Here is a 15,000-nt window from a genome sequence, read left to right as displayed (position 1 = left end):
GAAGTGCAGCTTGCTCTTAGACTACCGTTGAAATTTGCAGAAAAGCATGCAACAGCACACAACACAAAAGTGTTCAGGGCGTTCACCCGCCAAGGTTCAGCAAAATCCCCACAGATTTCCGGCCTCCATTTTGACAAGTGTGGGGATTTGCCCTTTACTGAGGGCAGAACATCGCAACCACCTCTGAATGCAAAAGGGATCCTTACAACAGTGAAAAACCCACCAAAAGAAAGACCTGGAGCACATTTAATGAGCAGGGTTTCGCTGTTTTGTTTTGGCATCCATGTTTCCTTCCTTGGAGGTAGAAGAACAATACTGAAGTGTGAACTCTGCTGTGGTTTTGAATCACTGCCACTTGCCCACATACTGTACACACCCTCTACTTCTCCTCTGAGTGATGGGTAAGCAGTATGAAAGTGTTAAAGAAAACAGACCTGATGATCTCAGAAGAAGCTCGTGAGAGAAACAAGGAAACAAACAAAATGTGCCAAAGAGTAGCAGAGGATAAAAGAACGTGGGCTCAGAAACGATGTTGCCTCATCTTACAGTTTTTTTACAATCACTTGGACACTAATTTCACAACCTTGCGGTCATTTTTCAAAACTGTAGACACTTTTTTCAATTACTTGGATAAAATATACATAAACCAAAAACCATTTGTTCGCTGAACCAAATCACTTGTTCACAATGACACAACTTAACGTTGAAAGTATTAGCATTTCAAAATGAAATACACACATTACATTTGAAAATACTGTGTTTTCGTAAGTAACTGCAACATTACTCCTAAAGCATAGTTTTATGGAACTGGATTATTTGCAACAACATTCAATATGTAGATCATGAATGTTTTAGGATAAATAAGTCAACTGACACCAATTGGCTCAGGCGGTAAGAACAGTGTGGCAGTGTGAATGAATGGGTGAATGACAGGCTGTCAAAGGTTTTGAAAATTGAGCACAAGCTTGTGAGATTAGGGTCGAAGTGATTGTAAATACTGTAATATGTGAATGCTGCGCTAATCAATGCCACTGCTTCAAGCTCTGAACTGAATTCTTGAACTCAGTAGGCAGGGATGGAGGTGTATAGAGGAGCCCCTAGGGGGCGCTGTGCCCTGCGGGGGATGGATCCGCACGTGGGCCGGCCTTCACCTCGTTAGTGTGTGGCTCTCGAAAGTGCACCTAGCGTACCGCGGTGGCCTAGTTCAGGCAGCGGTAACACTGTGAGAACCATCATGTCCATCACAATGTGAGTGATTTAAGCACAGTTTTGTGGCAGAGAGAGAGAGGTCAGGGGTGGGGCGGCTGAGAACCCACAGGGCTGTGTGTTCCAGAACACTACAGCCAGCCGTCGTCAGGGGAACCCCCGATTCAGAGCAGGTACTTCCTGGTTGTACGAGCCCAGGCCAAAACCTCCAGTTTCCTGTGCTGGCTGGCCAGGGGATAGAAGAGTAACTGGCTCTAAGGGCTGGCTGGGGCTGCAGTCAGCCTCGTAATTCTCCTTCTGCTCTGGACTGCGTGCAAAAGTGTAGTCGTGGGCAGAGCTTATCCCAGATAAATCCCTTTCAGGTCTCCCGGAGAGCCGCGGTACGCGGAACTATTACACCAACGGTCTGATTAAAAGGTGGTCAAACTGGCTTTTCAAAATTGTTACGAAACCAGCTTGTACACCACCTACGATGTATTTTCAACTGAAACAGCTGGCAGCTGGTAATCTGAGGCTGGCTGTAGCTGGATTTTACAGCAGGCTGTTGGGGGGAGTGTGTACAGGGTGTTGGGGGAGTGTGTACCGGGTGTTGGGGGAGTGTGTACAGGGTGTTGGGGGAGTGTGTACAGGGTGTAGGGGGAGTGTGTACAGGGTGTTGGGGGGAGTGTGTACAGGGTGTTGGGGGAGTGTGTACAGGGTGTTGGGGGAGTGTGTACAGGGTGTTGGGGGGAGTGTGTACAGGGTGTTGGGGGAGTGTGTACAGGGTGTTGGGGTGTAGGGGGGAGTGTGTACAGGGTGTTGGGGGAGTGTGTACAGGGTGTTGGGGGGAGTGTGTATCGGGTGTAGGGGGGAGTGTGTACAGGGTGTTGGGGGGAGTGTGTATCGGGTGTAGGGGGGAGTGTGTACAGGGTGTTGGGGGAGTGTGTACAGGGTGTTGTGGGGAGTGTGTACAGGGTGTTGGGGGGAGTGTGTACAGGGTGTTGGGGGAGTGTGTACAGGGTGTTGTGGGGAGTGTGTACAGGGTGTTGGGGGAGTGTGTACAGGGTGTTTGGGGAGTGTGTACAGGGTGTTGGTGGGAGTGTGTACAGGGTGTTGTGGGGAGTGTGTACAGTGTGTTGGGGGAGTGTGTACAGGGTGTTGGGGGGAGTGTGCACAGGGTGTAGGGGGGAGGGTGTACAGGGGGGAGTGTGAACAGGGTGTTGGGGGGAGTGTGTACAGGGTGTTGGGGGGAGTGTGTACAGGGTGTAGGGGGAGGGTGTACAGAGTGTTGGGGGGAGTGTGTACAGGGTGTAGGGGGAGTGTGTACAGGGTGTAGGGGGAGGGTGTACAGAGTGTAGGGGGAGGGTGTACAGGGTGTTGGGGGGAGTGTGTACAGGGTGTAGGGGGAGGGTGTACAGGGTGTAGGGGGAGGGTGTACAGGGTGTAGGGGGAGTGTGTACAGGGTGTAGGGGGAGTGTGTACAGGGTGTAGGGGGAGGGTGTACAGGGTGTAGGGGGAGGGTGTACAGGGTGTAGGGGGAGGGTGTACAGGGTGTAGGGGGAGGGTGTACAGGGTGTTGGACAGAGCTCTTACCCATGGTGGCGGCTCGGCTGTCTTCCTGGTCAGATCCGATTCCTGTGCGAGGGCTGCTACTCTGCTCCGCTTCTGGGAACGGGAGAGAGGAAAGGAGGAAAAACCGGATCAAATTCCTGAAACGTTTTTGGAGAATCTTATAATTTGTTATTTAGTTGATGCTGTTATCCAAAGCAACTTACAATTGATTGATTGATGATGATACTAATTCCCCCGTGAGTAAGGTTAAGAACCTTGCTCAAGGACCCAACAACTGTTCAGAGCTTGCCCTGGCTACACCAGGGCTGGAACAACCAGACCTTCCGTGTCCCAGTCATGTAGCTTAACCACTAGACTACAGGCCGCCCTCTTTAAAATGCACCTAAAGAACCAGTACCTCATGCCTGCGGCCATGACCTCATATTTGGCAAAGCTTTAAGGATATCGCTGCACAGCGAGGAAGAAAATCGGATTAACGGATATCACATCTGAAATCCTAGAGGTTGCGCATTTTCAACACAGTGAAAGGTACTGGAGGAAAAACTGAAAAAACTGAAAATGAACTCAAAACAATCCTTCCCCTCTCTCTCCAAGCGTTCAGGCGTTCCTTCCTCACCTGGGGTTATACGAACGTGGCTGCAATCTGATTGGCAGTGTGGTCCATAAACGATAAACCCTCTTCCCTGACCCCCATATTCTCACTCCTGATCAAGATCTACGAAAGTAGCAGGTCCAGATAAGATCCATTGAGACCTGTTGTGCCTGTTGCCTGCCAATGAAAGCCCCCTTATGCACGTGAGAGAGGTGAGATCGACCTGAAGCTTCTCCCACTAGTAGATGTTCTGAATGGGAAAGTCCTGTGCTAGAACTCTACCAAATGGGATGGGCCATCTCAAAGTTGGGGGCATGACAGGACATGGAAGGGGGGTGGGATTGAACCACTGGCACAAGTTATCACTTTTATTAGTGCCATTCTGGGGAGGAAATGACCTCAACAATATTCAAATATTCAACCTGGTTTTCTTTTTCTTTTTTGGTGACAATGCTATAATAAAAACTGGTATTTAAATGTTGTTGGCTTTGACAGAATGGATGAAAAGTGATTTTATTTAACAGAGGGGTAACCAGAGTCTGGTGAGTGGTTAAAAGCTTTCAGATACATATTCCACACAAGTGCTCATTTAGCCTTGATTGTATAATGGAGTTTTTATGTAACAGGCAGAGTCCAGGGGTCCTGCCATGTGTTTATTCCACAAAACTGAACCCAGCCATTTCACTCATTAGTTCAACACCCCAACTGAAGAATTATGCTAATTAGGAAATCCAGGTGATTGAAACAAAACACTTGGGAGGACTTTTACTTTCTGAACCTGGATTTCCCACCTCTGGTAAGGGGTTAGGGAGATAATTCATAGTTTTCCATGTACGGGGACGAGAGATACAGCAACAACATCGACACACCACTATAATGAGAACCTTTTACTAGTTTGGAAATCACACAAGTAGAAAATAAATAAATAAATAAATAAATAAATAACAGGCAGGACAGATTGTTCTGTGAGCAGCAGAGCTCTTCAGCTATGTGTTTTTTATTTGGATTCACACGCTTGGCCGGTACGTCCGTAATCGCACTGAAAAGCGGCTTGCACTGGCAAAGATGAACAAACAGTAGAAACGGACAACAGCGACAAGGACAACGATTAGAAAGCTGTGAGGCATTCCGGTTTACGTTTTTGTTTAACGCGATTCTGCACCTGGCGCTTGCCGATAAAATAAGAAAATAAATAAAAAAGGCGGTTCCGAAGCCGGGCTGCTGTTTCTGGAAAGGGAGCCGGTGAAACGCGGATTCGCCACAAGGATTCTGGCGGCAGTTGAAAGCGAAACGCAAGAGAATGAATAAGTACCATAAATAATTGGCCTCCCTATCTGATAGGCGCAGCCCCAGTAATGTGTAAAAGCCGCAGATATCCCAACTCCGTTGCGTGTGTTTGAGTTAAATGGCTGTTTGGCGAAACGGTTCGCTGCAAATCCGACACTCTTGTCGCAAGAACTTCCACCCGGCTTTCTTCTGGACGCCATCCTTCCGTGTTTCCCTGGCCCGTGGGCATGGCAACGGTAACTGGTGAAGGGGGTGAGGGGGATTGGGAGTGGGGGTGTTAGGCCTACCCTTTTCCTGAAGCCTCCCCTGCTGAGTGTGCTTTTTGAAAGTTTTTTTTTGTCTGTGCATTCTTCTCAGTCTTCACTTCCAGCTCTCCTCTCTTGACCTGGCTTTCCCTCTGAACAAACGACAGGCACAGGACCAGGACAGGCAGCCCAAATGGATTGTTTCCGGGTTTTATTTCTTTAATTCAATTTGGGAAGTGGTGGCAGCCCGCAGGTTCTGAAAGCAGGTGCGGGGTGGGGTGGGGTGGGTTTGGCAGCTAAGGTTCTGGAAAGACCCAGAATAAAGTGAGTGTCTGTCTTTTTAGGACCAAAGGCCAATAAAGCAGGGAGCCAGGCGGCTGCAGATCTGCAGTGTGTTATTGCGTGCGCGTGTGTATCTCCCTGTGTGTATGTGTATCTGTGTGTGCGTATATGTGTGAGTGTGTGGGGTTTTAATTAGGTTTTGTGGTGGGGGTGTTTGGATTCCTCACTGTTACTTATAGTCGGTTCTGCTGATCTGTAGTGTGTGTATGGTGCGTATCTGTGTGTGTGTGTGTGTATGTGTGTATCTCTGTGTGTATGTGTGTGTATGAGGGGGGATGTTTTGTGGTGGAGGTGTTTGGAGTTTTCACTCTTGCTTATACTGTATTTGGTTCTGCCGAGCACAATAATGGGACGGAATTTTACAAAAGGAATGAAATAATAAATGAAATAAATGAAATAAATGAAGTAAAACGAAGAAGCAGCGAAGGCGGGCTCTCGCTCGTCGCCATGACTCCAGCCCGGCCGAGGGAGGCGATGCCAGCAGCACGGGCAGAGCGTCTCCGATTGTTCCTCAGCCTCGGCTGTCTTTCATGCAAATCCAGCGCTTTCCTTCCAAGTGTAGCGGTTACTGGGCAAGCTGCCCTCGCGCTGATCCTATTGGCGAGGCCGGAGACGGAGAGGGAGAGCCGGAGAGACGGAGAGAGAGGGAAAGTGAAGGGGGGGGGGGGGGGGTAGACTGGCACTCCGCTCTTTCCCCGAGCATGGAGGCCCGCACCTCAATCTGGCACCGCAGAGCAAGATCTGCATCGCCGAATATCAATCAAAACAAACCCCGCTCTGAAATGAAATGTGCGGACGCTGTCAATAAAGTTTTTTTTGTTTTTTTTTAAAGGATTGCCTCAAGTACGTCATTTTTTAGTCAACCAAAAGTGAATGCGGGAAAAAAAATACTTGTACATCGCCCGATGATGCAATGAAACACAGGCAGTAACTACAAAGAAATCAGCCATTTTCTTTCTGCTCGAGGATCGGGGGCAGCCATTTTGTACAGTTGCAACCGTGGATCAACGTACGACATTTCCCTCAGCTCAATATTGTCTTTTCTGTGTTTTCTCTCTCAGCATTTCATTTTAAAATAAGAATGTGAAGGCTTATTTCTCCCGTTTTCTTTCCCGGGCGGCGGTACTCGACGCTTAATCCGCACGCGCCCGCACCTTTCTGCGCCGGGTCCTGGCATTCCCTCGCGCGCGGTCCGAACTTGACTTCGGCACCGAAAGAGAAAAGGTTCTTCTGCTTTCTCCCCCCCCCCTTTCTCTCACTCTCCCTGGCTCTCCCGTTTCAAACTCTTGATCTCTCGCACTTACTCCAAACTCGTTTATCGTTTGGGTTCCTGTTGTTGCCGTCGTCTCTGTTTTATTTTCTCGCACAGCCTGGCTTTCTGGCGAGGGTTCGCTGAACGACGCCGCTGAGGTCTTTTTTTGGCAGACATTTCATGTGCAGAGGAGTTGGCAGCCATTTTAGGTTGTTCTTTCTACCCGTCTCTCTCTCTCTCTCTCCTCCCCCCTGCCAGAGCAAGAATGCACAAAGTACAAGCAACCCTGCAGAAGGGTGCCAGAGTCCTCCTGTGCCAAGTCACCCCCCGCCCCCCCCCAGATGAAAGAGGGAAAAGGAGAGAACGAGAGAGAGAATGAGACAGAGAATGCGCGACACAGAGGATCGGCAAACTGTTGGCAGCGGGGAGGCGGGTAGGGAGAAAGTTTGCCCGCTCAAATGATCTAATAAGAAAGACATTCCAGTGGAGTAACTCAGGAATTAAAAGTGACTGGCGGGGAAACGGCAGACACAGAAAATCTTTACAGGGAGTGGCCGGGGTGTGGGCGATGCCCGGGTTCCTGGCACTCCTCTCTTACCAACCCTGCAGCCCTGCAGCCCTGCCAGACACAGCTGCTCCCGAAAAACTCACCCCCCCTCCCTGATCAGCACACACACTCACACTCACACACACACACACACTCACACACACACATACAGTCACACACACACTCACGCACAAACACACACACACACACACACACACTCACACTCACACACACACTCACACACACACACTCATGCACACACATACAGTCACACACACACACTCACGCACAAACACACACACACACTCACACACACATACACACACACTCACACACACACACACACACACTCACACACCCACACACTCACGCACACATACACTCCCACACACACACACGCACACACACACACCACTCACACACACACACTCACACACACACACACACACACACGCACACACACACACCACTCACACACACACACATACACTCCCACACACACACACGCACACACACACACCACTCACACACACACACATACACTCCCACACACACACACACACACAGGAGGGAATTTCAGCCTCGTCACTATCGCATGCAATCACACACGCATCATACACCTCCAAATGCACCTGAGCTGAGATGTGGAGAAAGAGCAGCGTAGCGCTCTCTTTCGTTCTCTCTCGCGTTAGCGTCATTCGCCGAGCGGATGGGCGCCGTTTCACCAAAGGGAAACCGAAAAAAGCCTGCGGCACAGGAAGTACAGTGCAGCGGTCGCAACACCGAGACCATCACGACCTGCTCGTTCCTGGACGCCCGGGTTTGGAATTTTTTATGAATCACTGACATGTTTCAGTTCTGAGTACTGCACTGAGGTAAAGAAGAGGTAAAAACACACCCAGGACGGCTACTGGCATTGACCTACGCCCTGGTGTAAAATCCAGCCAGGACCAGCTTGAAATGACCAGCTATCATCTGTTTCAAAACATAGCTTGAGCTGGTCTAACCATGTTGAGTATGGATTTAATTTCACAAATCCCTAAATAACTATATTTGTATTGCTCATTGATGAATGCATTAATGTTGTAACACTTTACTCGTAAAAAATGTAAAAACACATTAAGCAAGCAGGAACCAGTAAGTAGGCCAAACATTTTCTCATAAAGTCCCAGTATACCAGTTCCCGAGCAGGATAACAGCAATAAAGTATTCATCAAAACATTTTATAATTTTCAGTTGATTAATGAGCAAAGTTACACATATTAAATGGAAATATACACAGTGCAGTCCATAAGTATTCAGAAAGTGACACAAGTATTGCTTTTTGGCTTTGTACTCAACACATTGGATTTGAAAACAATGAATATGAGGTTAAAGTAGAGACTGTCAGCTTTACTGTAATTTCCATCCATGTCCTGTGATCCATGTACAGTCACTGTTCACATACTTATGGACTGCACTGTATTGCCCTTTACAGACAAATAGTAATATTTGCATCACCTCATTTACCAACAATAATTAAAGGCTGTGTAAAGTATGGTCAAAGTTATCGAGCTACCTGTACTACTGACAAAAAAAAATGCAGCTCCAAAACCCCAACCGAAAACGGAACAAAAATGTCGCAAATCGATCCTGATCCGATTTGGAAATGATAGCATCTCCGTGCTACGAAACATCGCAATCGCTGTAATGTACTTTGGAGTGCTATCGACTCCCCGACGCAGTGACCCCGGCCCGACCCCTCCAGCATCGGTGAGTGGCCAGCCGGGTAAAATTACCCCGCCATTCTGCTGAAGAACACGCTCTTCTCTCTCTTACTGGTTCGGCGTGAAATACTCAAAGAAATTAATAAATAAAAACAGTCCATTTAACCACTTCATCGTCAGACCGTCTCTGAGAAACCGGGTCAGGCATCAACCGCTCTGTGCCGGTAACGCTTCTCGTGATGGGAAACGAGTACCTGAAATATCAACTGGCTGGGCCCGTGGCTCAAACTCAACGGTAAAGGTGAACTCCACTCCAACAGAAATGTTTTGCCGTGAAGAGGCGTTAACAGTGTTTTTGTGAATGCAGTGCTGGGTTGAAATGAGTGGCCTTCTCTGAGCTTCCACTCTCGGAAACAAAGGTACGAAAAGTGCCTAAAAAGGCACAAATGCTGGGGCAGTACCCTATAGGGGCATGCATTGTAGCCATAGCCAGCGATGTATAACTAATTTGTGTGCGTTTTGCCCGGAACACGTGCTCATTTGTACCCGAAGCCGACATTACTGTACTTTTTCCTTTTTCGAGGGTAATTTGATCCGTACCTCCACTGTGACTGTATTTCTGAGAGTGAAGGAGGGCTGAACCGTGTGAACCTCAGACTGAAGCAGCAGACCGTTCCGTGCTGTGAGTCTCCGAGGTTCGGTTGTGTATTTTGGAGTCAGGTGGGAGGTGGGGGGTTGTTCTGCTGGCTGCAGTAAGCAGGACACACGCTAGGTCCCGCGTGCGCAGAGGCCGGACGGATCGATATATTTCTCTCGCACACGCGCTCTCTCTCCCTCACTGCCTCCTCCGTGTTTGCCCTCTGTACTTCCTGTTTTCATCCCTCTCTCTCTCCCTCCAGCGCACTCATTCATATTCATGCTCAAACGTGATTTATTGGGACGACGTGAGGATATTCTACCCAAAGCTGAATCGCTCTCGTACCCTCTCCATCTCTCTCTCACCCATTTTCTCCCTTTCCCTCCCTCTATCTTTCTTCCTCTATCTCTCACTCTCTTCCCTTCTCTTTCACTCCCTCTATCTCACTCACTCCTTTTCTCCCCTCTCCCTCTTCTCTCTTTTCTCCCCCTCTCTCCCTTTTCTCTCTCCCCTCCTGTGCTACCTCTCTCCCCACTCTCTCCCCCCCCCCCTGCACTACTTTCTGTGGTTCCCTGCCTCTCCCTCGCTCTGCACTCTCTCCTCTATAACTCTTCCTCTGTAGTGCAGCGCTGGAGGAGAGCTCTGGGCACTGCTGCAGCTGATTACCATTTAGACAGGATGAGAGAGAGAGAGGGAGAGAGAGAGAGAGACAGAGACGGAGAGACAGGGATGGGGAAAGAGAGGGAGAGAGAGAGAAAGAGTGAAAGAGAGAGTGGGGAAGAGAGAGGGAGGGGTGAGAGAAAGGGGTGAAAGAGAGAGGAGGGAGAAAGAGAGGGAGAGAGAGATAGATAGACAGAGAGGTGGGGGGTGAGAGAGGGGTGAACGAGAGGGAGAGAGCAAGAGAGATAGAGAGAGAGAGAGAGAGAGAGAGAGAGAGAGAGAGAGAGAGAGAGTTGAGGTGGGGGGTGGGGGGGGGGGGTGAGAGATAGGGCTGCTTAGCACGTTTAAAAATAAGCCGCCATTAATAGGCTGTGAGGGAGTGAATCCGCGGGGAAACTTTGATTAGCCATTAGCGCTAATCAGCATTCTGCCGCTTTTAACTTCCCCATCCCCTCCGCATTTATTAAAGCTGTCCTACCTACAGTACGCGGGGCCGCACTTTCGCTTTGAACTACAGTTTTATAACCACGCCTGGACCACATCGATCAGCGGGCAGACCCGTATTTAGGATATTTTGTGTTAAACATTTATATCGCTCGGAGGTTAGCACTGCCGGTCCACACGCAGGAGGGCTTGTATTGTATAGCCAACCGTTACAGCAGGGCTGTGTTTTAAAAGTCAGTTTTTTTTTCCTCATGCGGAACCGGGGAGCCTCCAGTCAGCTTCGAGGCGTTTTTCTAATCGGTTAAAAAAATCTGCTGAACAAGGGCGACGCAGGAAGTAGCCGCAGCAGGACGTTTAAATGAATGCGCTCGTTTTTATGAACTGAAGCGCTGGAGTGTCCTATACTGTACGTGCGCTAGGCTACGTCACGTCTAACGGACACTCGCGCACAGCGCGCTAACCTGCAGCGACGCCCCCTCTTTTCAGGACCCGAAGCCAAATTTCCCTGTCCCCCGTTTCCTTCTGTCAAAATTTTATTTTACTTTCCTGCCCATTCTTTCTCAAAATTTTATTGGACCCTCTTTCTGCGAAATTATGCTCGTGGAACAGGGGGTAGGACTGAGGCCAAGAAGGGGCCCTTTTCATGGGAGAAGCAGTGCGACTCTTGTATGCTCCGAAGCTGAAACATTTAGGAGTGCACTAATACATTGAAAGAGTGACATTGTGCTCCTAAATTATTTTCCTTGTAGGCACACATCCATTCACAGGAGCAAATGCTGTTAAAATGGGAGTGTCTGGTGCGTACTGGTAATAGGAGATTAGGTACAGAACATATCTGTCATAGTTCTGCTGCAGCTCTGTCCAGCTCATCTGAAATGGGAGGGAAACAAGAACCTGATGTTCATGTCAACCAGACAGACACGTGTCACACGAACGCCCCAGCTAAACTACGGTTGTCCCTGGCATCTGGGACTGAAGTTTCGGGGGGCGGTGGTGGGTGTGTGGGATTGAAAATGGTAGGGGGGGGGGGGTGGGTGAGTGGGGACTCAGTGTTAAGTGAAAATGGTAGGGGGGGGGTGTGTGGGACTCTGTGTTAAGTGAAAATGGTAGGGGGGGTGGGTGTGTGGGACTCTGTGTTAAGTGAAAATGGTAGGGGGGGTGGGTGGGCGGGGACTCTGTGTTAAGTGAAAATGGTAGGGGGGGTGGGTGAGTGGGGACTCTGTGTTAAGTGAAAATGGTCAGGGGGGGGTGGGTGTGTGGGACTCTGTGTTAAGTGAAAATGGTAGGGTGGGTGGGTGGGTGGGGACTCGGTGTTAAGTGAAAATGGTCGGGGGTGGGTGAGTGGGACTCTGTGTTAAGTGAAAATGGTCGGGGGTGGGTGAGTGGGGACTCAGTGTTAAGTGAAAATGGTAGGGGGGGTGGGTGAGTGGGGACTCTGTGTTAAGTGAAAATGGTCAGGGGGGGGTGGGTGTGTGGGACTCTGTGTTAAGTGAAAATGGTAGGGGGGGGGTGTGTGGGACTCTGTGTTAAGTGAAAATGGTAGGAGGGGTGGCAGTGGGTGGGGTGCGTGAGATAAGTGGTCCAGCTGACTGCCACAGGGGGGGGAGTTTGGGGGGGGGGGGGGGGGGGGGGTTCTGACAGTAATGACACACTGAGCATCCGCTCAAAACTGGGGATACAAACAACAGCTGTCAGCTGCTGGAGGAGTGTTTCCTGACACACACACCCTCACACACAGACCCTCTCATCCAAACACACACTCACACACACACACATACACTCTCTCACACACACACACACACTCACACACAAAGACACAGACCCTCTCTCACTCACAGAACCTCACACACACAAACATGCATGCACACACACTGACAAGTTACATTTTATTTTTCCATTGGCAAACCTTGCAACTAGTCAGAAAAATATCTTTCCTCATTACAAATATTTTCATCTTATTAACCACAAAAGTAAAATAAACCATTTTAAGTCTCAAAATAAGACTGAAATACGTGATATTTCTTGTTTTCGCAGTGCAGAAACGGATGGTTTAACATTCATGGAGGAAAAGTCAAAGAGGCTCTGGACTCCAGTTAGCACTGTCAACCTGAGCAGAGGCAGCAGATTAGGGGGAGTTTTATCCCGACACCGAGGGCTGTTAAACAACAGAGCCTGGCGCTGGCGTTTAATGGGCTACGAGAGGGCCTCGCTGGTACCGCGAGTGAGGAATTATAAAACTCTATTTTTCCTGCTTTTCCGCAAGCCGCAATATAAAATCCAGATGGGAACGCTGTGTTCTTTTAAAGTTATTTTTGGACGGATTTCATAGACATATTAAAATATATATTTATATAAAATGGTTGAAACCACCCACCATCCCCTTTGGATTGGCCATGAAGCTCTCTCCCCATGCTGCTTTCCATTTGAGAGCAACATTTACACTCAGGAGAGAGAGAGCAAAAAACTTTACACACACACACACACACACATATACACACACACACACACACACACACACACACACACTCATATACACACACACATACACACACACATGCACACACACACAGACATATACACACACACATACACACACACATGCACACACACACAGACATATACACACACACATACACACACACAGACATGTACATACACACACACAAACATACACACACATGCACAAACATACACATACACACACACACATGCACATATATATACACACACGCACATAAATACACACACACACACATGCACATATATATACACACACGCACATAAATACACACACACACACACACGCACATATATATACACACACACACACACACACACACAAACATACACACACATGCACAAACATGCATGCATGCCCACACACACATATACACACACACAGCGGGAGAAGGAAACAAGTCTCATTATGGGGTAGTAATAGTGATTAATGTGCTGAAAGAAAATCTATGAGTAATGACAAGGGTATTGTTTGTGTTCTTTGTAAGAGAATGATGTGTATCACTGGTACAATACCGTCATGTGCATTAAATGGTGTACGTGTGTGCAGGAGTGTATGTGTGTGTGTGCAGGAGTGTGGTGTCTGTGTGTGTGTGTGTGTGTGTGTGCATGTGTGTGTATATGTGCGTGTGTGTGTGTTCCATTAAAGGGGGTTTATGTGTGGCTTAGAGCTGATGTGCTGTGGTAAGGCCAGAGTGCTGCAGAAACACATGTTGTCCATGTGTTACATTGACAGCACAATCACCTTTCCCACTGACTATCAGCCACACTCCAGACCACAGTCCCCAGTGCCCAGAGAGGGGAGAGGGAAGACCCCCGGCCTCTGTGTGTGTGCCATGGTGTTGGACCACAATGGGTGTGGGTGTGTGTATGTGTGTGTGTGTTGTGTGTGGGTGTGTCTGTATATGTGTGTGTGGTGCTGTCTGTGGGTGTGTGTTCGTGTGTGTGTGTGCTGTGTGTGGGTGTGTCTGTATATGTGTGTGTGTGTGTGTGTGTGTGTGTGTACGTGAGTGGTGTGTGTGTGCGTGTGTTGTGAGTGGGTGTGTGTACGTGAGTGTGTGTGTGTGTGTGTGTGTGTGTGTGTGGTGCTGTCTGTGTTGGGTTGGCGGCACAGCGGACAGTTTTGTTTGTAAACGGGAGATGCTCGGGTGGCCGAAAATCCACGCACCATTGAGACCCTGAACAGAGAGGAGCCACCCCCACCTACCTCCATCCAAACCACACACACTCACACACACACACACATGCACACACACACACACACACACACACACACACACATTCAGCTTCACATCCCCCCCCCCCCCCCCCCCCATTCCCTCTCTCTCAGGACAGGGTGTTTCTGGCCTGCCAAACAACGTAACACATCCATAACAAATACATCCTCACTACAAAAAAACGAAACCCTTCTCTCCGCGGTCAGACCCCTCAATGGCTGCCCTTTAAAACCCTTTCATCTCTGGCCCCCGGCTCAGCTTTCCGCCCCCGGGTTCGAGCACGCTTTACAGGAATGACAACGCCGTCTGCCAGCGCACTCTAATCGACGTCAAACAATACCGTTTCGCAAAACCACAATAGCGAACGCACACGAGCTGTTTAACCGGCGGGGCCCTCCCCTCGGGAAGTAGACCCCGCGCCTGCTGTCTCTCTCTCTCTGCGGTCGGGCCCCCGACAACTTGCTCTCTGTCCTTTCCAAAGAAAAGAGGAAGAGGGCCCGGCTCTCTGTGTGGTCTCCGCCGATGGGACACCTCGGCAATATGGACGGCCGAGCCGGGTTTATGGATCAATTTTTGCATTTTATGCGTCGCCTTGTAGCTTAAGGACAGGTACGTGTGTGTGTGTGTGTGTGTGTGTGTGTGTGTGTGAGAGAGAGAGAGTGTGCATCTCTGGGGGATGGAGGTTTCATACTGTGATTAAATTTTTTTAAACTTTCTCATCAAATTCATTTCCCACTGTTAAATGAAGGCTTCCCGCTGTAATTTAACAGTAAGAAGCAGTTGCAGCTACTTTATTT

At 49.0% G+C, this 15,000-nt stretch overlaps 1 protein-coding gene across 2 annotated transcripts in view; it reads right to left on the bottom strand.

Moving 5' to 3' along the window:
• nfic (nuclear factor I/C) overlaps nt 1–15,000 on the bottom strand; it is a 132,807-nt gene that overhangs the window by 30,625 nt on the left and 87,182 nt on the right. For both annotated transcript variants that reach the window (XM_061237959.1, XM_061237958.1), the window contains exon 3: nt 2,779–2,850. In XM_061237959.1, coding sequence (XP_061093943.1) covers nt 2,779–2,850 — 72 coding nt within the window. The remainder of the gene's footprint in view (nt 1–2,778; nt 2,851–15,000) is intronic.

This window comes from Conger conger, chromosome 4 (genome assembly GCF_963514075.1).
Source record: "Conger conger chromosome 4, fConCon1.1, whole genome shotgun sequence".
In the NCBI taxonomy this organism is placed as follows: Eukaryota; Metazoa; Chordata; class Actinopteri; order Anguilliformes; family Congridae; genus Conger; species Conger conger.
Note: the sequence above shows the minus strand (reverse complement) of the source record. Positions and strands in the feature narration are given on the sequence as shown.